At 37.4% G+C, this 24765-nt stretch overlaps 2 protein-coding genes across 5 annotated transcripts; both read right to left on the bottom strand.

Moving 5' to 3' along the window:
* Window positions 1-1168: 1168 nt before the first annotated feature.
* On the bottom strand, window positions 1169-9133 carry LOC132173629 (uncharacterized). Its single transcript, XM_059585167.1, has 4 exons — window positions 8611-9133; window positions 6708-7079; window positions 2189-6593; window positions 1169-1771 (listed from the first exon to the last, which is right to left on the bottom strand). The coding sequence occupies exons 1-3, from the start codon at window positions 8740-8742 to the stop codon at window positions 2229-2231; spliced, it is 4869 nt and encodes a 1622-aa protein (XP_059441150.1). The 5' UTR covers window positions 8743-9133; the 3' UTR covers window positions 1169-1771; window positions 2189-2228.
* Window positions 9134-13650: 4517 nt separating this feature from the next.
* On the bottom strand, window positions 13651-20292 carry LOC132176449 (uncharacterized). Of its 4 annotated transcripts, XM_059588658.1 has the most exons (5): window positions 20148-20292; window positions 19765-19934; window positions 19123-19295; window positions 18283-18440; window positions 13651-14162 (listed from the first exon to the last, which is right to left on the bottom strand). In XM_059588658.1, the coding sequence occupies exons 3-5, from the start codon at window positions 19277-19279 to the stop codon at window positions 14055-14057; spliced, it is 423 nt and encodes a 140-aa protein (XP_059444641.1). In that variant the 5' UTR covers window positions 19280-19295; window positions 19765-19934; window positions 20148-20292; the 3' UTR covers window positions 13651-14054. The 4 variants fall into 4 exon arrangements, with proteins under 4 accessions (XP_059444641.1, XP_059444639.1, XP_059444638.1 ...); XM_059588656.1 differs by lacking the exon at window positions 19765-19934 and having other exon boundaries at window positions 20134-20292; XM_059588655.1 differs by lacking the exon at window positions 19765-19934 and having other exon boundaries at window positions 20148-20291.
* Window positions 20293-24765: the final 4473 nt, after the last annotated feature.

Raw genomic sequence — 24765 nt, 5'->3', positions numbered from 1 at the left:
ATTTATTATCGTCTCAATATTTACTTGTAAATTAGTTTTACAAAATGTAAAAAGTCTTAAATATGACGACCTTACAAATACTGAACGAGTAATATTACTTTTTACATTTATATTTTAGCGTGAAATGAAATTAAAAAAAAAAAAAAAATCAACACACTACAACAATGTAAAAGAGTATCATTACTGGTATCCAAATAGAATCTATCAGTTTTCAAAAGAATCCTGCAGGCTGCCTCTAAGAGAGAGAGAGAGAGAGAGAAACAGAGAGGGAGCCCTGCCTGCAGCAGCTTGCCTCATCGCCACATTGGCAGGTGGTGTTAATTATTTTGTCTTACATATTGATAGCCAAGTCTGAACGCTGTTAATGACCATTTTCATTGCGATTGCAGAATGTTATGCAGTTTCTGATTCTGCACCACAAAATCCAAAAAGAGAAGAAGAAAAAGCCAATCCCAGATCCAGTAAAGTCGTACTGCTTCTGCAACACTTTCTCATGTTATTGTACCTTTTTTTCTTTTTCCTCTTTTTTTTTTTTTTTTTTTAATTGTACAAATATCGGGCAGATGCATGCTGTGTTTATTGCTCATTGTAAAGAAATGAAGTTCAATGTATTTTCCCTGTGCTTCATTGAGTATATTCACAACTCCTCAACCACAACCTGGTTGGTAAAAATCATTATTTGGGAAGAAAGGGGTTTTTTTTATATCCTCTTCTCCTCACCAATTTGATTCATGTCCAAATCAATCCACAGTCCACACAGGCAAAATACATTTACAGTACCAAGCCAAAGTTGAACAAAGAATTATACTTGGGGCCTCATCAACCGTTTTTTACGGTTATGTTCAAATTCCTTTATGCTTGGATAATTAGGGGTCTCTTTTGAACGATTCTTGTATACTCAGTTGAGCTCCTCTCCGCTTTATAATGAGATTGATTTACTTATAAGAAAACAAATTAACTGCACCAATTTCATTCACTAAATAAACATTATGGAAACCTTTAGCACAACTGAAGACATTTTTCTTCAGCATGCATAAGCAAACACAAACTCCAAAAACCAAAATGACTTCAAATACTAAACCAAACGGCTCCTAGATGTGGCCCTCACTGTGTATTAACTAGTGAGAATATCAATAGCAAAGTCTGGCAAAAAATCTAACTTGTATCAAAGACTAAAATTAGTGTTAATAAATAAAATAGAATGAAATTAGAGTAGAGTACAACATCAAGGATAGCAACCAAACCATGACAAAACAAGAAAAGCTCAGTTGCCAAAATTCGGTGACTAGTCAGTTTTATATATATGTGATCGGATGAAGGAGAAGCCAAAAAAGGTAAAAAGAGATAAATTAACAACAAATCACATACAAAAGGTGTTGGCTTAAAAGCTGTTCAGCAGTTCAGTAGTCCAACCTCCATAACTGGAAGGGGAAAAGGAAGGGACGTTGAGTCCAATGGCATATATAGCTGATGCACTGACTACCAGTAAGGGCACCAATTTCGAATGTCTAGGCAACACAGACCGCATGCTTTCCAACAGTTAAAATATCTACAAAGGGGAAACTGATCTGGAGCCACCAAAAACATATTCACGGAACAACTAGCTCATCGGCCCCGGACAGATTCCTTTAAAATACAATTTGATACAGCGAAGAGACGGGGGTCGGAGACTATGAACATCATCAGATAACTCACTTACCTCCCATCCTCCGAAAGCACACAAGTCAGATGACAACCTCTGGGGATTAGCCAACACCCATCCTCTAAAGCACTGAAGAGAAGAAAATAAAATAATAATTAATAAAAAAATTGGGGTATGAAGCCCTCATTTAACCGGAAAAATAAAAGAAGTATGACAAGAGACATTGAGAAAAACTGTGCAACATCTATGGAGAAAAACATTATGAGCCACCAAATATTTCACCAAACAATGCTCAGGGAAAAGATAAATACACTACAAACAAAATCTGACTACCCCTGTTTAGCTACCAAAATGGAAAGAGCAACACACATGTACAAACACTAATAAATTATCTTCAATTATTTTAATTTTAATTTTTACTAACTCCATTTCCCATTTCGTCCCCATCCTTGTACAATCCAGGTAAACATCAAACAGAGATCCTTATCACTCTCCTAGGTGACTAGACTTGCACAGAAAGTGTCAAAAACAGAAACGAAAACTTACAAGCTTTTCATGGGTCGCTAGATTGTGCCATTAAAAATTCCTACTTCCATGAAGGTTGCTTGTATCCCTCCCAACCTCCCTCTGGCTCCTTTCTCTTAAATACACCACCCACCACCGGGTACATTCTTCCATGCTCGTCTGCTAGGGCTTGTGAACTGGAAACAGACAGTGGCCTTGCTGGAAGAGAAGTCTCGTCTCTCCCTTCTACATCTAGGCCTCCAGGCCCGGCATTGAGGTCTAAACCCTGCCTTCCCCATTTCCTACTGCTCTCAGCACTACTGTTACTGCTACCATCAGGGAAACTAACAACATAAGGCCTAGGGTAATGGGATGTAACAGCACCAGTGGGTCCTAAAAACTGCGTACGGACTGCAGGGAAGCAACCCTTCCCAGCAGATGATGAATCCATGTATGCTGTCGAACCGCCTGAAAAAGTGGCAGATGGCACTGGAAAGCTGGTTCCAAATGGGAAAACAGGGTACTGAAAAGGACCGGAGGGAAAGGACACAGCAGGAGAGGATGACAACACCGGTCCCCTGAAGCCATCAGGGCTAAATGGACTGCTGCCACCAGTGGGACCCAACATCCTTTGCGGCCCACCAGTTGCAACAATAGGGAAAGGCTGTTCCCCTCTATCGGGCATAATTGATGGAATAGCGACAGCAGAATAAGTGCTTCCTGAAGGAAACCATGGTGAGAAGTTCACCATTTCTGTATTGTTCATTCTAAGGCCAGAAAAAGGCGGCTGAGATGGCAGACTGCTCCTAGCATGCTGGCCAAACGGAGATGGTTCAGCACACACCTCATCAGCTACAGGCCCATTGTTCAAATCAAAGTCCCTAAATCCACTCATGGCACCATTAAGAGCATTGCCTGACGGTGATTTTACTGGCAAAAGCGGGACATCCACTCTACGAATATTGCCTGTTAAGTAATTCCCGATATCAGAAGCATCATCAACTAGATTCAAATCAAGATCAAGTCCCCCAGAACCACGAACAGATTCAGAACCTATCAGTCCCTCACGAGCAATTTCAAGATTATTTGTTGGGCCAGATGAAGAACCAGGACCCGGTGCAGAACTTCGTGAAGCCAAATCCTCAAGGATTCTTTCGTCAGGTACATTCAAGTCAATATCCAAAGGAAGGCGACTCTGCTTGCCAGCTGTAGCATCAGGAAAAGGAACGTTTGCAGTGGCCTGAGGCATTTCGGGAGCCTTCCTGGGTTCAGCTGGTCGAAACGCACTAGTGGCTGCCGATCCCTTCCAACCAAGCTCCCCTTTACTCTTCAGTAGGTCATCTGGCGGAACAAATGGCCCTTTTGCAGGAGCAGCCACCGTAATTGAAGCAGGAAGGCCACTAGACACAGAAGAAACAGTAAAAGGTAAGGGGCTAACCAAATGAATAGCAGCAGAGCATCCTGGTGCTGGCAAGTTGTTCACTTCCCCAAATTTTCCATCATCAACAGTAAAGCCTTCATTCAAATCAAATTCCACTTTTGCATCCATATCTGACACCCCAGCAGCAGACTTAGAAGCAACATCTGCATTGGTTGAAACACATTCCTCTGCATCATCTGCTTCTGTGCTGGTCCACTTCGGTCCCCAGGACCTTTCAGGCTGCTCTGTTTCTTGCACATTAACTGCAGGTGAATCTGTGCGAGGAGCTGGTCTACCCCGTTGTTGATTATCCTCTTTGCTTTCCAAATTCTCCTCCACATAATCACCATCATGATCAGTAACATTACTTTCCCGCTCATGTCTTTGTTTGTCAGCCTGACTCACATGACTCCTAGCATCTGTTTCATCATTCTTTTCAGCCTTAAGTTCATCAACATTTTCTGAGAGCAAATCCTTCCCACCACCCAAAAGCACCACTTCCTCATTGATTCCTTCCGAATCTCCAGAATGAAATGTGGATGCAGGTGGCTTCTGCTCTATCTGCACACCACCATTGAACTCATCAATGGCTTCCATCTCAACCTCAGAACTTAAAACTTCATTCTTGACCTTATCTTCTTTCAACAAAGAGCAACTTGCCTTTTCTTTAACATCTGGAGTGACATCTGACTTCACCCCACCAACTGCCTTTTCCTCCAGAAGTAGTTTGCCTCCTTCAATATCCACAATTTTCTCTATTGTGCTTGCAGGGGAGGAATCCATTGAAGCAGCTACTGTTATTTCAGTACATTTTCTATCACTTTCTACACGTGTCTCTGTAGTTTGCTGGAAATCCCTATCAGAAGAATTTAAATGTCCATAGTAGTCTCCTCTGGGTTTCTCCTCAGACACCAAATAGGCAGAATTACCTTCTCTAATTTTAGGCCCAATATTACCGGAAATAACACCCTGCTTCTCATGCTCATCATCAGCACCATCATTGGACTGGCTTTCTTCTCGAGCAAGGTCATCTACTGTAGATGATTTAACCTTCGGATCACTGCCCGAGCAGGAGTGCTCGATTGCAGGTGTGTTTCTTTGCGGAGAATCAGTGGGTGAGACCAAATCAGACTTGGACATCTCTCCAGCAGCCACACTGGCAAGGAGGTTCATTCCGACATCATCTCCAATGGACATAGATGCATTAGTTTCAGAATACTTGCAACTTTCAATTAAAGCATTTATGGAGCGCAAAGAAGCCTCCTGCAAATTCCCTGATTCTTGTTCATTCCCTGATGACGAGGAAGCAGCTTTAGCTTCTGTCAACTTTTTACTGTCGTCACCTGTCCTGCAACGCTCTTCATCAGTAATGGCTGCAGGGGATCCATCACCCTCATCAGACCCAGTCAGTACATCCTTGAAATCATTACTTTGCCAGGATTCAGTATTCACATCTGCAGCAATATTAGCTCGATAAGTATCACTCTTTTCTTTCAGAGTACGATCAAACTGATCATGCTTCTCAGAAAGTACAGGAGAAGAAGCTCTGCTATTCATGATTGAATGGTCTTCAATTGATCCTCCACTGGCACTTTGTGCTGGACTTCGACCTCGATTTGGAATCTTAACTATCAATTTGTGACTGTTACCCTCGACAATGGGCCCATCAAGTGTCTTTGCAGATGACATACCAGACTGTGATACTTTTTCTGAAGCCGGATTTTTGTGCAAGGAACTTTTGCTTGAACTGATTTCCCTTTGAACTCCAGATACCGCTGAGCCAGGGAATCCATTAATTGATTTCCGATGCCGTGAAGAACTACCCGAGATCTTATTTCCACTCATTGAACCAGCAGTAGAGCTCCTTGCATCCTCCTTCACCGAAACTCCCCCTGTTTTAGCATGGTCACTAGAACATGATTGGCTGTTGTTGTGAGACTGACTAGAACTGCTGCTTTTCTCGTCCCTTGCTGTTGTTAGAGGAAGATCAGATATGCCACCAACAGCATTTCGAGCCTGGGCATCTCTTAAGTTAGTATTCGCTGGTGCAAGTGATGGTACGGATTTCACAGATCCTGGAGATGCAGACCTGATATTACTCTCCCCCTGGACAAGCTTTACTGACGCTGTTTTGGATGAAGAAAGCTGTGTAACTGAGCTCCTCATCACAACATCAGTGGATGTGCCGGATTGTCTGTTCCCTCCATGGGAAACCTCAGGTAGGCGTGGTCTTGCAGACCAGGCGACAGCCTGATTTGAACCAGACTTTGCATCATTGATGTTCATTTCGGCCTCTACACGTTTCTTCCATGTGTCAACTAAACTTCTTGCTTTCTTCTGGATTTCCAAGTTCTTATGAGTACGCAAATGATTCACAGACTTTCCAATATTGCACAATTGCAGGGCATTAAGATTTACAGGCAGCTTATCAAGAGCACGAAGCAAAACCAAGAGAAACTCCTCCACAGTTTTATCACCATCCTTGGGGCCACTTCCATCACCAATCTTCCCTTTATGCACTTCTTGGAGCCATTCATCAAATACAGACAGACCCCTGAGCTGCACAAACCGATTAAGGCAATCAAACTTATCTGTCGCTGCTATAACACCAGCAAGCATTGACCGCCCATTTAAATCTATTTTTTTTTCATTTCTGTCAGACTGCATAAGCTGCACCAGTTTCTCAACTCCTTCAGAGTCTATACGCCCTCCTTTTTCTGTAATTTTTACAATCTCTAATTTCAAATTGCTTTCCAGTCTACTATGACCAGAATCCCCATCATCAGTTTTTGTAGTACGCTCTCGTTTGACAGGCTCAGATCCCTGATCTCCCCGCTCCCTTTTCTTTACCTTAACCTGAGAAGGAATAGAAGAGGCACTATTCTGGACACTATCTGAGCCAGCTTTCAACTGCGATGTTGATGTTGGACCACTCATGGGCTTTGGAGATCTGCCACCTGGCGGCAATGTTGCATGCATTAGTATCTGTGTCTTATATAACAGCTTATCTACCTCTTCCTGTCGTTCCTGTAAAAGAACATTCATAATTTTTTTTGTTTCAAGTACGAAGATTGATAAATGACACAAAGAATAAACAAATGGAAGCCAAAAGAAATATGTGCAAGAGCATTAAAAACTCACATTAATATAATCTTGATCGGTTAGCCACCATAAACACTTGTTTGTGATGTCATAAACCCGCCGACACACAAATGACAAAATCCCTGCTGAAAGTTCAACACCTTTAGGAAGAAATGCAACTTTACACGGATGGAGTATCGATTCAACAGGAATCTCATCCTTATGAAAGGAATAAAAGATTTCGTTTGGCGCAGCTTCCAACAGCACGCCTTTACCAAGCTTTACTTCAGCAGGCCGATAGAGCCAATTCACACCTAACTTTATCTTATTCTCTTTACTAACAGTCAACCAACGAATTATTCCAATGAAAGGTGGGGAATCCTGAGGTGGTTTGAAAAGAGCACAGTCACCAACACTGATCTTGCGTCCGTCCTAAGTAACAGAAAAAAAAAAGAAGGTATTCAGTTAATTATAAATTAAGTGTTCCTGAGAGAACAAGATGCAGTAATGCCAATGGGGTACAATCAAGAACTCAAGAAGAATAAACTCAATCCCAAATTCTTCTTTTGATAAGTCAAAGAACTGGATACGAATTATAATAAGAACTCAAATAACATCAACTCATATTTTTAGCCATTACATTACAACGGGAACATTTCCTTTTCTTTTTTTATGGGGCTGACCAGGTGCTAAGGCTCTTAGAGCACCGGATTAATCCCCAAGCATGTGTAGTCCCTCTATCCCACACATACTAGGCAATTACCACGAGTAACCCTAAGGGGGTGGGTATCAAAGCTTTAAATAGAATGGTTTGAACTTAGGTGACACTTCTTCATCCCTAAACTCCATGTTGAGGAGCCATGAAGGCCAATCCTTAGCATTATTACTTGCAGCCTACAAGTATCTCCATTGGACTTCATCTAGAATCTAAATATCTACTCTGTCTATACAACACTTAGTACTGGAGAAAGGAAAAAATTGTATTCTTGAATTTCACTTAAAAAAAGCTTTTCCTGTGTTTGACAGGCAAAAAAAGATGGCCTTATACAACAATATATATATATATATATATATATATATATATATATATATATACTATGAGTCAAAATGATAGTGCTACTTATGTGAAATGTGAAATGTGAAATAGACTCTACATAAAAGTAAAACCAACTAAAACAAAAGACAAATCAACGTAGTCCAAAAACATGTGATTTCCGGTGGTCCATGAACCATATGCTACCCTGATAATGAACAACAGCTAGAACTGAAACCTTAAAAAATCCAGCAACTTCCGAATAAAACTAGAAGGCACGAAACTCATGATTCAAAATGTTTACTTAATTTCTGATCTATTTGCATTCTTGTGTTCACGAAACTCATGATTCAAAAAAACTCTAAAGGGTCAACATTCTTTTTCTTTTTTCTTTTTTTGTAAAAACTAAGATTCTTAAAAACCCCAAAACACAAGAAGCTTTCGGGCTTTCAGCACCTTGAAAACCCCATCAGCAATTAGCCAATATATCTACCTCTCAACACCCTCCAAAGCTTCTCTTTCCATTTCACATAACCGAGTTCATTTTTGCATTACCTCCCATCAGTGCAATCCAAAAACGAAATGGATTCATAGCCATGTTTAGCAAAAAATTTCTTCCGATTCACCTATATATCGAGCCAATACACATGATTCGCACAAAAAAATGGATTCATTTCTCAATTTCCCCTTACCCAAACCCAAAAAACAAAAAAAACAAAAAAAAATCTCCCGTAAAATCAGGTTCTTTCTAAATCGCCCATACACAAATACCCCACAATTCACAAAATCCCATGTCGTTTTCTCGATTACTGAACATCCCAAATCAACTCCAGTCCCAAACACGACAACCTCTCGGCCACCAAACAGTAAAAACAAAATCAAACCCAAACCCAAAAAAAACAAAAAAGAACAAGAAATTAAAAACCAAACCTTGCAAAACGAATTAGCTGAAGACAGAGTCGAAGAAGAAGAACCATCGGCCGTGGCAGCTACGATCGCACGCGTGGGGACTGTCCACATGTGCCGACTCCGTTTCCTCTCCTCACTATCCCGCCCATGCATAGCCTTGCATTTTCCCCAATCCCTTTCCCTCCTTCGATCCCACCTTCGATCCCTTCCACGAGTACCATCAATTCCCAACCTCTATTCCCACCGATTCCCCCCCCACCACCACTCAATTCCTCCCCAATCCAAACAATCCCCACAAAACCCTAGATCGATCCCAAACCCTAGCCCCCACCATGAACCAATCCCCGAACCCTAATTCCCCCGCACCCCAATCCGATTCCTATTCTAGGGTTATCCCCAACCCGATTAATCGATCTAATCAAACCTCAGATCCACCCAGATACAGAATTCAAGCCCGCTCTCGATCTAGAGAGAGAAAAAACGCGAGAATTTAGAGAGAAAACAAAATCGAAGAGAGAGAGAGAGAGAGAGAGAGAGACGGCACAAAAAGGAAAGGTTGTACTTGGTACTTGGAAGAGCAGGGTCGGGCAGGGCGGGCAGATCGGGCAATTCGGGCAGGATAATGATAGAGTGACGGGCAGGTGAGGCAGGCTGCCTGATAGCTAATAAATTATATGAGGAATGTGGCTGACTGACAGGGCCTCTCAGAATTTTAGATCGGGGGGGTGAGAACTGAGAACTGAATACTGTGAGAAACTCCCAAATGTTGACTCATTTGTGGCCCTTTGACTTCGACCTTCTAAAGATTGCTCCGTGTGACCGGTGTGGGTGTTGATAGCGTCACACGCAGGTCACAAACGGGTTTGTGAGAAGAGGGGTAGCAGAGTAATTTTCGGCCAGGTAGCACCCACATGGAGGGAGGCCGTATGATGGAGAAGTTAAGGTTGTCTCGGGTTGTTCCAACACACATTACTAGAAAATAAAGAGGGGGTGATGTAAATGCTGTTTGTGGTAGGGCAAATGTGTCAATTTCGTGTTCTTTTTACTTTTTTTTAAGGTGTCTTCTAGTTCCCTTAACGTAGGTCTCTTTGTTTAGGATTCGGGGTCCACAATTTCCAAAGGTTTAATAAAACTCTTTATTTTAAAAATAAACGGTTTCAGACTTTCAGTTTGAGTTGTGCTGTTAACTTCCAACAAAAAAACAAAACAAAATTAACTAAGGTTGTTGGCCGCTCCTTGAGAAGTAGCTTCCCCTATTTTATCCTATATTTATCCTTTAGGCATCATAGGCTTAGATCATGTTTAGAATTGCATTTGAAAATTAGAGTTTTAAAGTCAGAAAAAATAATTTTTAGCAAAAGTTTTATTTTTAAGTTTTTACCAGAAGTACATTTTTGGCTATTTTTAGGTTTTTTTTGCCCTTAAAAGCGCTTTCAATTTTTTTTATTAAACGGGTACTTTTTTTTCAAACAGACTTTTTGAATATTAAACACATTTTTAAGCATCTCAAATGCACACCCAAACATACCCTTATTCTAGACAAGAATGAAATCAGAAATTCTTATTGAAAGAGGTCAAAACATAATGATAATAACTTTGTAACCTAAAGTCTTGTAGTAGTACTGTAGCTTATCTTCTTTGTGTACTTTTTTGGGTTTATTTTTAAAACTTTGATAATTATTAAATAACAATTAGATATATTGTATTATGCAATCAATTAACTTAAGACCCCGTTTAATTTTGTTGGTTGAATTTAAGTTCTTTTATTTTTGGTTGTTTTGGTGCCTTATCTTAATTGATACCCATACGATAATGGAAAATGATCATCTTCATTTCATTTGAAATTGATAATATCCCGTTAGTATATTTTAAATGGGTTAAATTATTCAAAAAAATTAAAATGACAATTTTACCCCTCTAAAAAAACACTAACGGGAACTATCCATTTCATTTGAAATTAAAAGGATCATAATCCTATGATAATGTATTTCACATTGTAAAATCATCAATTAACTTAAGGTCCCGTATGATTTTCATAGAAAACTTATTTAAATTGGAAAAATCTCTGGGTGTAAATACCTCAATATGATATGTTTATTGGAGATTCTAAAATTTCAGCATGTAATATTCATTAACACTTCAATATCAATAAAATTCCTCAATGCTATTAAGTTCTTCATGCCAAAAAAAAAAAGGGGAAAGAGCCATTCAATTGTCCTACCTCAATATGCAAATAACAACATATGGAATTTTTCATAGATTGATGTGTTGCTAAAAGTTAAGATTGGGTCTTTTTATAAGTTTTTAAATGAAATTTGGATATTTATAATAGGTCATAAAATAAAAGGGTTTTGTCCATAAGGGCCACAACTTAAATTTTTAGCCCAAATATAGTATATATTTGTCAATATATATAGTTTTGTCTTTAAAAAAATAAAAAAAAATAAAAAGTTTTGAGAAATGGGGGTTGGGCATAGCCCCTATGAGCCACCACTATATCCGTCTCTAACTCCAAACCGATCCAATCACTTTCCTAGTGTATGAGAGAGTGGTCGACCACCCTTCAAACCCTTTAGGGTTGTTTGTACAACTCCCAATGGTTTCAAGAGTGGTTGTAGGTACTCTTGATGGTTCAAGGGTGTGGTCACAACCATTCATGATAATTGCGAGGGGCGATCGCAACAACCCTTGATGGCTCTGTGGTGTGGTCGAAGCCACTTTCAATTGGGCCTTCAAGAATGGTCACCACCTTGTCGAGACCTCGGAGGTGGTCACACCACCCCATCGACCGTTAAGGATGGTCAACTACTCACTCACCTGTAAATGGGTTGTCAGTCACCTCCAAAGGAGTAGGAGTAGCTTGGATGGATGATCATCCCAATATAGGGTAAAATAGTTGTTGGCCCACCCCATTGGCTACTTCTTTAGTTACTTTATATATATATATATTTTAAAAAATTGATCTCTCCATTTGTTGGTCAAACATATTTTATTATAGAGTAATGTTAAATATTATCTTTTTATCCTCCTAAAATTTTCCTAAAGCCAATGTAGCTTTCAAAATCACTATTTAATAAAAAATTCAAGTATAATTCATCTAAAACTTAATTTAAAAGCCACATCAGCTTTGGAAGGATTTTAGGAAGATAAGAATATAGTACCTAACATTACTCTTTATTATATTATGGTGAAAACTTATGTCAAATGAACATTGACGAAAACGCGGCAATGTTAGCTTCGTTTATTAGTACTTTCTAAAAAATAAATAAATAAATTCATGACATGACATAAACAAACATTGTAAAGGTCTACAAATAAGATTTGAACATCGTTTTCCAATATGTATTGTAGACATCATTTTCCTGGCTAAGGCATGTGGGGTGCTTCATGTTTTCCATGGCTATGATGGGTTTGTTAGTTAGTGCCTCCATCTTTCTAGAAAACATGATAACTTGTCTGTTAAGAAAACCAGAGCAAGAAAACCAGAGCTGTTTTCGGCCGTCACCGTTAGAAAGGTTTTGAAGCCCACACGGATGGGGAAGGGAATTTAATTAGCTGTCTTAATCACCCCCCACCACAACTTGTTTTATGCCTTTGTGTGTGCTTGCACGTATGTCCAATCTGGGCAAAACCAAATTGCATTGAAACCCTAGATTTCAATTGGCTTGCCATGTTGAAGATAAATTACATGTTTTTGAGTTTGCTGTCAAAAACAATGAAAACGAACCACTTTTTCGGCATGATTCATTGCCATTCTTGGCGACCAAGAAGCAGAATCATTGAAGACGACAGGAAACAGGTTCAGAAATGTAAATTATTGTCATCTTTTGAAGTCAGCATGATTGGGACACAAGATACGAGCAGGTGATTACACGTGTGTTTGGGCTGTCATATGTTATGTTGATTTACTATTTAGCTGGGCTTTATGTTATTTTAGTGGGCTATTGGCCCAAGTGTCACTAGGGTTAGGGCTAGGGTTTTATCCCTAGTCTATTTGTAGACTATTTGTCATCTTCTCTTTAACTTCTCAATTTCTGATTGTCCTGCATCACAGAAATAAGGAAGATTTTCTTTCAAACTAAACTAAAGTCAGAGAAAATTATTTCAACCAAGTCTATTAAATTGAAATGTCCTTGAGCACATAATTTTCACATGCATTTTTAGAAATGCAAGTGAAAGCAAGTGAAAATCACATGCTCTAACGGCATATGTGATTGAATTAAAGAAATTTTCTCCACCTCAAATTGAAGGAAACATTTGTCCTAACAATAATATATATATATATTTTTTTCTCTTTTTTGTGTCTCCAACAATTGCAAATCACTCTATCCCACCATTCCTGCAGTTGGGATCTCAATCAAAAGCAACAGGCCATGTGCTACACAATCTATCTACCAATCAAAAGTGTATAAAGTCAGTAAGATGGCTTGACATATACCCACCAAAACAGACACCTGGCATTGATCACAGGATGTACACCTACTGAATCCTACTCCCAACCCTCTTCTTCAATAAATAAATATTTCATCTTTATCCAAAGAAATCCTCTTTTTTCTTTTTTTTTTTTCATGACTAATACATTAACAAACATCTCAAAACACAAAACGCTCCTAAAATTACAAAAATAATTTTCATCATTATGTCACATTAGAACATTTTTTTCAAACAAAAAAAAAAAACCCAAAACACATTAACAAGCATACCCATAATTCATATTGACAGTGGTTTTATCATCAAAGTACCTCATGCATTTAAAGCCATGCAGCTGATGGACTGAAAATGAAATGTTAGTAGCGCAGACAGAATACTAAAATTTATAAGGTAGCTTGAATTTATGTATAAGACCAAATGAGAGAGATTTTCAAATCCCAAAGATTCGATATTCGAGGGCAGTACAGAAGAACATGAAGATGTTTCCATAATAAAATCCATTACATTAGGGAGGAAGTAAAAGAGAATTTGATTTGTGTGAACCTTTAATATATATATGTTCTAGAATGTATGACCTATCAATCCATCTATATATACATACCTGCAAAGAAACCATTTTCACAATAACAGTGACTAGCAAACACCAACATATCATCATGTCACTAATAGCAAAACTCATAAGACTAGAAAATAAGTTCAAAAAGAAAACCAAGAGACAGATTAGGATACTCAGACATTGTGGGCCAAACAAAATACATATTGATGTTCTACATAGCCACCGCTCACCTCACCAAGTACAAGCTGTGTTAATCATGTGCTCAGTGGCCAACACTACAAATAAGACTAACATGAGAGACAAAAAGCAAGTAATCTGTAAATTCACAAATAGGTTGCAAATTGTCAATTTACTCTGAAACAATGATACTCTGAATTACCAGAAGCTGCAGCCCTACACCCAGAAAAATAAGGCCATACTGCAGTCCACCAACATTCCCAGTGGTGGTGTTTTGGGAACTGACAGAAGCTGGAAGTCATCACAGAGAATTTATCATCCTCTTCATCTCAGCAGATCTCCTGGGATCTGGATCTTCAATTGCTCTCTCAGTGAGAACTTGCTTGATACGGCACATTGACTTCCTCACCTGAAATTTATTTTTAATTAACAACCAAGAATCACCAAAATCCCAATTAGCAATCGTGGTTCCAGGAAGACAAAGGAAAAGATAAAACACATGTGCCCTTTCCACACAAATTTAAAGCTTAAGAAGTTACGACATTCCAAAATTCCTTTTTCTTGCACTCTGATGTAGGACCAACAATAATCACAGGTGAAAGTATGGAAAAGAGAGAGGAGAGGAGCTAAAAGAGGAGAAGGAGAGAAAGAGAGAAGAAGCAAGGGGGAGAGGATGAGAGAGAAGGAGAGAACCGATGGTGAATCAATTCCTCATATTTTTTATTCCATCAAAGTCTGACTCCGTTGGAAGACAAAACAAACTACATAGACTAACGACTAAACCCTATTCTAGGCAAACACCCATTTATTGAATGACCAAAAACACCCATGACTCTAATAACCCAATTATTAGACCTACATAAAATTACATGGACCTGATTAACTCTTGTCTCGTCCCTTGCATCATTCTCCGCTGGTAGGAGAAAACTCAACCTCTCAAGTTTTGAAAAGGGTCCAACGAACCTTGGTTTGACAGGTAGGCTAAGCAACATGCGTCCAAATCTCTTTATTTTAATCGCTTTGACCTGCTGACCAACTCCTTCACAAAACCAAGCGATGCATCTTTGTTCTCTCATACAACATCAACAGAGCAAAACCAAGGTTAGGAGGCAGTGGGTTGACGAGGACAAGGAGGAGTCGTGACTCCGAATGATTGACAATAACAGTAGTGACACATAGGCGAGACAGTGGCGATGGCGGCAAAGTGGAATTATGACGGCGGCAGTGGCAAGGAGTGAACTGCAATGGCTAGATGGTGGCGGTGCTGGTGAGATGTTAACGTGACAAAAGCAATGGTGTGTGGAGGGTGCAAAGAGACATTGTGTAATGGTAGCCCTGCATGAAGGATATTTGGGTGACGTGCGGTGACTATGATTCGAAGTGGCAGTGCAAGTACACATAATGTGGGGTGCTTAGGTATTTGGAAGGTTGTGTGAAAGACTCTGTTAATTGTTGTGGAATGTTGGTTACGGCTTGGTGATGGGCCTGGGTGCTTAGGTGGCAGCAACACAGTACTGTGGGGTGAACGAATTGCTATGGGTTGTTGCTTGTGGTTCTAGGTGGGGTTGACTCCAATGGGTGGAGATTGTCACGATGAGTTTCGACAACATTTTTCTGTTTGGATTGGGTGGTGGTGCGATTACCATGCGACATAACGGTCAGTGGCTAGTGATGTAGAGGCTTGCAACAAGTTGATAGTGGATTGTGGGTTATGGGTCAGTTTGGTTCTGATAGGTTATTGGTTCCGATGGGTTGAGTTTGTTTGAGATGGGTTTTTTTCCCAAGTCTTTTTTGGTAATGACAGCAGTTTGGGCGTCTTGGTGGGTTTCACAGTTTATTGTGAGTGGCAATGGGAAGGTTTGGGATGATGGACATCGGCTGTGTTTGAGACATGATTGTCATGGCATGGGATCCGCTGATGTAACACAGTCATGGATTGCAAGATTGTCATGGAAAACAATCGGGTTTGACTCTAATACCAAATTTGATGTAGGACCAACAATAATCATAAGAATCACATGGCGAAAGTAGGGAAGAGAGAGAGGAGAGAAGCTAAATGGGGAAAAGGGAGAAAGAAAGAAGACAGAGAAAGAGAGAAAAAGCTAGGAGGAGAGGAACAAAGAGAAGGAGAGAAGGAAGGAGAATCAATTTCTCATATTTTTTATTCCATTGGAGAACAAAATACACTTAAATAGAATAACGACTAAACCCAAATCTAGGACAACACCCTTACCAAAAACACCATTGACTCTAATAACCCAATTATTAGACCTAAATAAAACTACATGCACCCAATTAACTCGTCTTGTCCCTTGCATCACCAAACTCAGTCATGCTGATCCAAAATGTGAAACATATCTGAAGTGGCAATTCTAATTACAGAAATTAAAGTCACGTGTACGTGGTCTCATCACAAAAGTTTTAGAGTAACCTAGTAGCCGAAAGCATCGGAGAAAATGTGATATATGTCAAATTGACTCCCTTAATGTTTTTTATATCAAACGTAAATAACCAGTTTCTGGGCATGACCTAACATACCAAAGCAATTAAGAAATTTGAAAATTTATCACAGCCGTATCAAGTCAGGATTGGGGGTTAATATAAGGAAATTACTTATTTTTTTAATTTTGTCAGATTTTCCTCCTAGATAAAATTTGAACGATTTAGCCCCACCTCTCTTTGTCAGCCCAATCCAAGTGGCTGTTGAAGAACAATATTGATATAACTATAAACAATGTGGATATAAGTAATTATTAAACCGACTTCACATAACTCATCCGTTGTACCACTCAAAGTGGAGACTCTTGCATATCAGTTCTAGACACTAAACAGTTCACTGAGTTTGAGTTCAACAACAAGGAGGTCATCTTTGGGAGAAGAAACTGCACGAAAAATGATTCTATTAAATTCATCTACCATTTGATTACTGCTCCAACAATGAAAAGTAAAAAATTATTGAAAAATACAAAGCCAATGCAGTTAAAATTTGTATATCAAGCATTTGAATCTCGATTTTCTGTGCAATGATTATCAGGTAGAAAGACATGTGAATTCAGGTGGCCAACAAAATGCCACAAACCAAAGTAAGAGGGGTGGCAGGCTCAAAGCAAGATGGCGAGAGAGAGATGGTTGTCAATAGGGGGGACCAAAATGGGGTTCACCACATTTAGAAGGGTGCTCCAAAAGGTTGAATGGGTTAATGATAGAGATAGCAACTTACCTTCCTACCTCACTTGGAAATGGAATTGGATCACTTTAAAGCTTGATGGTAGCAGTTATAAATGAGTTAGAATGGAGTGAGGCTAAATATTTGTTTATTTTTTTACAGATTTTGGGCTGTTTCTGCACTAACTTTATACTTTCAAACATAAAGCCAAAATTGACTTTGAACCTTTTTAGGCTGGCTATAAAAGAACAGAACCCACCGTTGGAAGCTGTGTTAGCTACTGGCATCAACTATGTTAAAACTAGAAAATAATATAGCTCAAGGAATATTTCTCTCTTCACCATTGGAAAGCACAATCTCTTCCTAGTTCCATTTTGTTATTGTCACGTTGAAGGTGATAAAAATAATTCCCTGTTCTGGACATACAGTATATCTTCACAATAGATACTCCTCAGAGTGAGAATGAATAACAATTGGTGGATGTCCCATTCAGTTATATACTTTGGATCATCCCCGGGATTGAAAGTGTAATGCCAAGATGAACTTCCCAACATCTTTAGGCCAGCAATTCAAAGTGTGGAACAATAGGGTTATAGGTAATATTAGCTATTGGCATCAGCAATTAATGAAGAAGATTTGAATGTCTCAAGGAAAATGTCTCTCTTCACTATGCAGGCATCTTCACTAGTCAAATATTGTATCTAATGCATTTGCTTATTGTATTGACAAAAATAAAATAATAACAATAATAAAAAACTATTACAACTTACACCACCAAAATTTCCGTCTACAGAGAAATTCAATTCAGAGAAGGATTTTTTATATGTTAATATCATGTTCAGTAAAAAGGTCTCATAAATTGAGAAATGGTTAATTACACTATACCCCCTCCTCCCCCTCCAAACTAACACCCTATTTTTACTTCGACCTCCAAACTACAAGTCACTCAAACTTACAAACTACCAAAATTTAGAGATCCAAGTGCAAAAAGGATGTTAGTTTGGTGGGGTACAGTGTAATTTACCCATAAAGAAATGAATTCGATTGCTTCAACAGAGCACTTACAATGCAGCCAAGAAAACAAGAATATTGGATATACTGATGCAGAACTTTTAACATCAATTTTCAGTTTATATAACACTAAAGTCCTTGTATCTGTCTACAGGAAGATTATCCCAGAATTTTGTAAGAACTGCCATACTAGCAGCAAAGGAGTTTTAGTGATGTCCTAGGTTTGAAGACAAAATGGCTATATCATCCAAATTATACTCAACCCTTGCCCAATTAGCCAAGCATTTGAGGAGCCAGAAGTGTCAAGAATTGCATACTGTATGAAGGTAGAAGCAAAGTAATGGAGTTATACCTTGGGAATGCGCTCTGGATTAGGAAATTTTAGATTCTGTGCATGAAGCATCTGGCGTTGAGTCATAAGCATGTTTTTCTCCTTTAACAACACATACCATAGCTTATTAAGATCGTCCCATGACTTCAGCCGCAGTTCAGAAGCCTTCCAACTTCGACCTGAAATCATTTGCAAAATGAATTCAGATTGGATAAAGTTTTATCTTAAAAAAATTAGTGAAGCAACTCTAAAATATTAAACTTTTAATTCATTATTTAAATTTATAGAAACATATTTCGAGGGTACTTGTTTGAAAAGAGAATTGATATGATAAAAACCATTGTGTAAAATCTACATTTATGCAAATACGAGAACTAGATGAAGCACCTCGGACATGTGACCATCAACCCCATGAACGACTATATAATCTAATGCTGGGTTGAGTTTGGTTTAATTCAATTCCCACACTTTTGTCAATTACAGATATTCTTAACTGTATTTTTTTAAATGTAAATATTATTGTAACTGTATTTAGCTTTCTTTTTCTTTCTTCCACTCTTTTTTTTTTTTTTTCTTTTATCTTTGCAAGTCTCTTGAGTGCTTAATAAACTTTCAGCCTTTTCATATTCTCTTGATAATTTACCTCGTTGATTAAATTTCAGACCCCACTAAATTACCACTTTTCCATCCTTCTATTCCATTAATTTTCACACATAATAACATAACATTGCCTTTTTGTTCTTATGGAAGTCATGACAAACAAACCAGCTATATCTTATACCATAAGGCCATGAATAAAAAAGTAACACAACCAGTAAAGGCAATGAGGAAACAGAAAGAAGGAAAACGAAATGCCATTACCATAGACAACGGGTTTGTCATCATCTACACTTCTATCTGCCTCAAAGAACTCTTCCAGAGGGTTCCTAGCTGCTGAAGCAGCCGCAGCTGTGGCAGTAGAAGTTTCTGATTTAGCTGCAGCAAATAGTGTTCTCCCAAAAATTCTTGACAGAAACATGATTTTGATCAGATGGCTGCATACCAATGCAATAATACATTAGAGAAAAGAATCAGAGAACATTCTCGCAGCTTTCTCTTTTTCTTTTTTATGAATGAAAGAAATTTTTTATAACCACACAAAGGAATACAAAGTCCCACCAGTAACAAAACTACTGGAACTCAAGTTGCCACAAAGCAACCTACAACACCAACCCCTGTACAAACTAACAAAGCCAATCCCAATCTTCTGGTAATGGCCACAACAACAAAAAACAAAATCAGGAACAATATACAAATGTCAAGCAATCACTACAAAAGAAACTCTAGAACAGCACCAAACAGCAATCAGAACAAACTTCCACCAGAAACCAAGAAAACACAGCCTTGAAGAAACTCAACAGAACCAGAGAGCTCCTAGCAGCCCACCAGACACACAGCAGGATCAACTCAAAATTTTATGAGATATAAATTGACAGCACTTGCTTTAAATTTCCCTTTACTCACAATCCGATTCCTCACTTCCCAACAAATCTTCTGTAGAAGTTTTACTCACAATCCGATTCTCGCAGCTATTATCCTATATAGGCAACCCAAGACACGAACTAGGCCTGATGGGCTCCTATGTTTTGTCTTACATTTTTTCACACATCAAATGCACCAAAAACAGAAATAACCTGAAGAAGAGATTGATGGGTTACTAAACAGCAAATGGAAAGCGAGAATCAAAGTAAATACCCTCAAATCATACTTTTTTAAATGGGCATTCAAGAACAAATATAACTTAATAGGACATTGAAGAATTAGATGAACAATAATCCCAAAATTTCGGTTGAAATCAACACACGAGTCCATACAAAGTAAAAGAATACATACATAAAGAGGCATACCCGAAAATGGGTTGACAGTGTTTCAAGTATCAGCTTCTTTGTGTGGGAAATTTTCGTTGAACGTAGCGGCTGTCCTTGCTGGGGTTTTGGGTTTCTGGGGCGCAATGGGGTTTTACCGTTTTAGAGAGCTGGCTCTTTCGGTCACTGGAAAAAGGGGCTCACAATGGGCTTGTCACAAGGTTGATGAGAACCCCGTCTGTTTAAAGCCCAATTCGCTTGAGCCTAAAAGAAAGATAAAAATGATCCTAAAATTTCTCATTAAGACAAAATTTTTCCCATATATTCAAGAAAAAAAATTAGAAGCTGTGCAAGAGTTATCAAATTGATCCTACGGTTCACCTTTCCTTAAATTTTCTAACCGTGCTGCCATGTCATACATAATTAGAAGACGGCATGTGTCCCTTATAATATAAAAATATAGACACAAGAAATGTATATATATAAAACTGAGGGGGTGGCCGAACGACCATCAATGCTATCGGAAGCGGTTTGGCCACCGCTGGTTGACCTAGGGGTTGGTCGATCCACCCATTAGACCACCCCAAATTCAGTCAAAGAGTTACCGAACCACCATAAAAAAATAAAAATAAATAATAATAACAAAAAAAATAATAAAAATAAAAATAAAAGTCATAAAAATTTATAATTAAAAAAAAAAATGTAAATAGAATTACATGCATGCATATGATTTTGATGAAATATTTAGAGCTAAAATAATGGTTATAGGTGTCCTATTGTTTCCTTACTATGTTCCAATTTTATGACATACTTATGTTACTTTAAAAAAATTTGTGAGATATTTGCCAAAAACAGACTAATTTAGAGTAAGCGATATAATATCTTCTTCTTATGTTGTTGTCATACTTTCAAGCAAAGTAGTAATTAGTATAAAAATAAAAAATATAAACAAACAAAAATAATAAAAATAAAAATAAAAAGCAGATCTTTGCTGAGTGTAAGCCAGGAGATCATAATACATACTATTTACTCAGTATTTAATTTATGCTTAGTTCATAATTCATATTAAATTGACATTAATATCCTAAATGTATCATAAAAAACCAATAAATAAAATAAAAATCTAGAAATGGTGATGTGCAATATAAATAATTATAAATTTATAATGCTGATAAGAGTATTTGAGTTTGGCCAAATTAGAGTATTTTTCATGCAGAATTTCTTTTTTATGTATATTCTAGTTTAATTATTGTTGAATCAATTTTTCATATGGCCGGATTGACAATGGATTACCTGCAAAATAAAAAAGATAGTAAACGAGTTCGCCGATTCCCAGGGACAAGGACAACTCCGATGCTTGAAGTAGCATAATGTTTTGAGTGAAATAGAGTAACAACAGGGGTTTTTTGAAAATCCCAAAACCACTTTTTATCTTGTGCTTTGCTTACCTTTATAATATTTTCTATAATATATACGAATCTAGAGACCTTGGAATATAATTGTTATTCATATAACATAATAAATAAATAATAGGACAAGTCCCCCAAAAGTTTCATCCTTTTTCCCAAAGCTTGTGAAAACCCCTCATTTTCTCCATTTCCTACTTTAACGGCCCTAAACTCACACGAAAATACAACCTACATAAATACAATTTCTATACACACTAATAATATATTTGGGATCGTGTTTGAAAAATAGAGTTTCTAAGTTAAAAAAACGTTTTTTTTTTTTTTTTTAACAAAAGCTTCATTTTTACGCTTTTGCTGAAAGTGCGTTTCGGCTATTTTTAGGTTTTTTGGACATTTAAAAGTACTTTCAATTTTTTTTCTATCAAACGAGTACTTTTTTATTCAAACGGATTTTTTGAGTGTTAAACGCACTTTTAGACCCCTCAAACGCACACTGAAACCGGCCCTAACACACACACACACACAAAAGAAAAAAAAGAAAAAAAAGTGAGTATCTTTACTTTATTGAAACTTGAATTTGCTTCCAAACCCACAAAAGCTCTCCCCTTTCTGCTTTCCTATCTTTTTTCTCTTTTTGGCTGTTGGAAGATGACTGAAAATTCAAGAAATTAGGGTTTTCTCTAGGGCTTTGAAAGCCCCAATTCATTTTCTTACAACGTCTTGGATACATTGTTTTTTTTTTTTTTTTTTTTAAACAAACCTTCCTTCATACAACAAAGAGATTACAGAGGTAACAGGAAAAGAAAACCAAATATAAGCTTACAGAAAATCAAATACAGTTTTGGATACATTTGATTCACATGTAAAAACATCCCCATGCGAATGTACCATGTTCCGTTCGAAGGGAATTTATTTAATCCAACGTGGCGCTTTAAGTGGCTTGTTCGAACATGAGTTGTCTCATTCGAATGAGGCTCCTGTACCCAAGTATTTCTCTAAATTATATATACCATGTGTTATTGTATTACATATCTAAGTGTTATATATATATATATATATATATAATTGGACAAAAATTTATTTATTTATTTATAATATATATTTAAGTGGACAAAAATTTATTTATTTATTTATAATATATATTTTAGTGGACAAAAATTTATTTATTTATAATAGCTACAAGCTGTTCATGTTGGGAAATAGATAGAGCAACCACCTTTGTCCAATCTTTGTGGGCACGTACGTGCATGTGTGGCATGCTTGTATTTGAGAGAGAGAGAGTAGCTAGCAACCACATCTCTCCAACTTAAGAATGCAAGAAATGAAGCCAAGACAAAAGAAAAAGAAAAAAAAAGAAGGCAAGAGAATAAAAGAGAAAGTGCTTTTGTTTGAGAGAAAAAGAGAGCCCCAAACAAGGCACAAGAATTTGCCAAGCCGTGGTCCCTGCATAGTGAAGGGTTGGGTGGCATGATCGCATGAGTACCATCTAAAGAATTGAAAGCAACACCCCCATGTTCTGTCCCTTTTTTGTTTCCTTTATACACTTTTTTCTAAAATTAATCCATTCTCTCATTTATTCATTTCCCCTTCTCATATCTAACCTTTCATTCATTTTTATACTATAGTTTTGCCAAACCCTAGACACCCTTTTCTTCTGCATAATCTCTTGACTAAAGTTAGGTGATTTGATTAAATACTTTTGGCACCCACCAATAAGATGTTGACATATACCCTTGAGAGTCCACAAAAGTTGACAGGGAAATCTACTGATTACCTAAGAAAATGACAAACTTAAGCAGCTCCTCCCCAATAATAATATATTTTCCCAAGGGCTCAATTACTTTTCTTTTAGATTTCAAATTTTGACAATTTTGTCCTTTGGACCAATCAATGCCTCTAGGCTAATATTTCAATAGAGCATGATTTGGGGGTGTCATGTGGGTGAAAGAAATATAAGGGAACATGATGATATCTTGTTTAAATGGGTCAATCTATAATTAATTTATTCGTTGTCCTTGCATGCCTTTCAATAACAATAAACTGATGTCTTATTCAATGATTCACAATCACTTTACTTGCAATTCAATCTAACCTATCCTTAAAAGTTTTCAATCCAATGCATCACCAACTGCCATTCCCATTTTCACATATGCGGACATTAATAATTAAGAATCTACTTTATTAAGCAACTATTCTCACTCCCGCCGTCTATGCCGATGTCACTTTGATTATTTTTCTTCTTGTTTTATGTTAAGTGAATGTTTTCACAAACACGCAAGACGCGATATATGATTACGTTTTGAGAGGACTTAAACTCTTGAGATTCGTTGAATAGGACTTAAAACATTTTCAAACATAAAGTTTGAGATTAATTCTTTTTATGCATTTATTCATAACATAACCCCTTTAAATAAATGATTCATTACATATTACGTAAGAGAGTTAAGGCTAAGTTAGCGTTTCTTATTTAAATACAAACTAAGGCTGGTGATGAAATATAAACTAAAATTGACTCATCAAGATTCGTACATAAAAATAAAGACAAATCCAAATAAAATAAACTAAAGAACCGTAACATTTTATAAGTGCCTATCGAGCAACCCGACCGTGCAAAAACCCACGTAAACATATTTCTTTATTTTTCTTAATTAAAGCAACTAGCACAAAAATAATGATATATAATGAGAAGAGATAATTCTATGTACAACATTTTTATCTTATAATTATTCTATAATAATGTTGCCGTGACCCTTTCAATTATTCTCTATTATTTTTAACAATATTTGATAAAGACTATAATATTAGTATTTTAAAATAATTATAAAAAATAAAAATATAATTTTAAGTATTATATATATATATATATATATATCCTCGGTGAGTGTAGTTCACAAAATCCGGCGAAGGTTGCTCTTATATACGTCAAAAAGGCTGTCCACCTGTCTTCTCAGCGCTTGCAAACGTCAAAATCCGACAGCATGCGTTCGCAGATTTTAATCACCGATTGCAACCCCCTTTGGAAGCTTACTCGATTCTTTGACTATTTCCCACCGACGTTTTTCTTCGCGGGTGTTCTTCCAATTCATCACATTGTTTCTTTTGACCACATACTCCTCCTATGATTTGAACAAAAATAATATAAAACAAAACTTTAATTTCCACCCAATCGAAATGGTATTCTAGAAGTGATGAACAATAAACAAAGAATGTGATGTTTATCTTACATCTATTCAGTCCCTCAAGGCTATCAT

Source organism: Corylus avellana, chromosome ca3 (assembly GCF_901000735.1).
Source record: "Corylus avellana chromosome ca3, CavTom2PMs-1.0".
In the NCBI taxonomy this organism is placed as follows: domain Eukaryota; kingdom Viridiplantae; phylum Streptophyta; class Magnoliopsida; order Fagales; family Betulaceae; genus Corylus; species Corylus avellana.
The sequence above is the reverse complement of the archived record's forward strand: the minus strand, read 5'-3'. Positions and strand labels throughout refer to the sequence as shown.

Coding starts and splice junctions, on each gene's coding strand:
- LOC132173629 (XM_059585167.1), bottom strand. CDS start 8,742: ATGCATGGGCGGGATAGTGAGGAGAGGAAACGGAGTCGGCACATGTGG. Junction 7,080..8,610: donor CAGCTAATTCGTTTTGCAAG/GTTTGGTTTTTA, acceptor TCTGTTACTTAG/GACGGACGCAAGATCAGTGT. Junction 6,594..6,707: donor CCGATCAAGATTATATTAAT/GTGAGTTTTTAA, acceptor GTTCTTTTACAG/GAACGACAGGAAGAGGTAGA.
- LOC132176449 (XM_059588656.1), bottom strand. CDS start 19,279: ATGTTTCTGTCAAGAATTTTTGGGAGAACACTATTTGCTGCAGCTAAA. Junction 18,441..19,122: donor TGACAAACCCGTTGTCTATG/GTAATGGCATTT, acceptor AAATGATTTCAG/GTCGAAGTTGGAAGGCTTCT. Junction 14,163..18,282: donor ATCCAGAGCGCATTCCCAAG/GTATAACTCCAT, acceptor AATAAATTTCAG/GTGAGGAAGTCAATGTGCCG.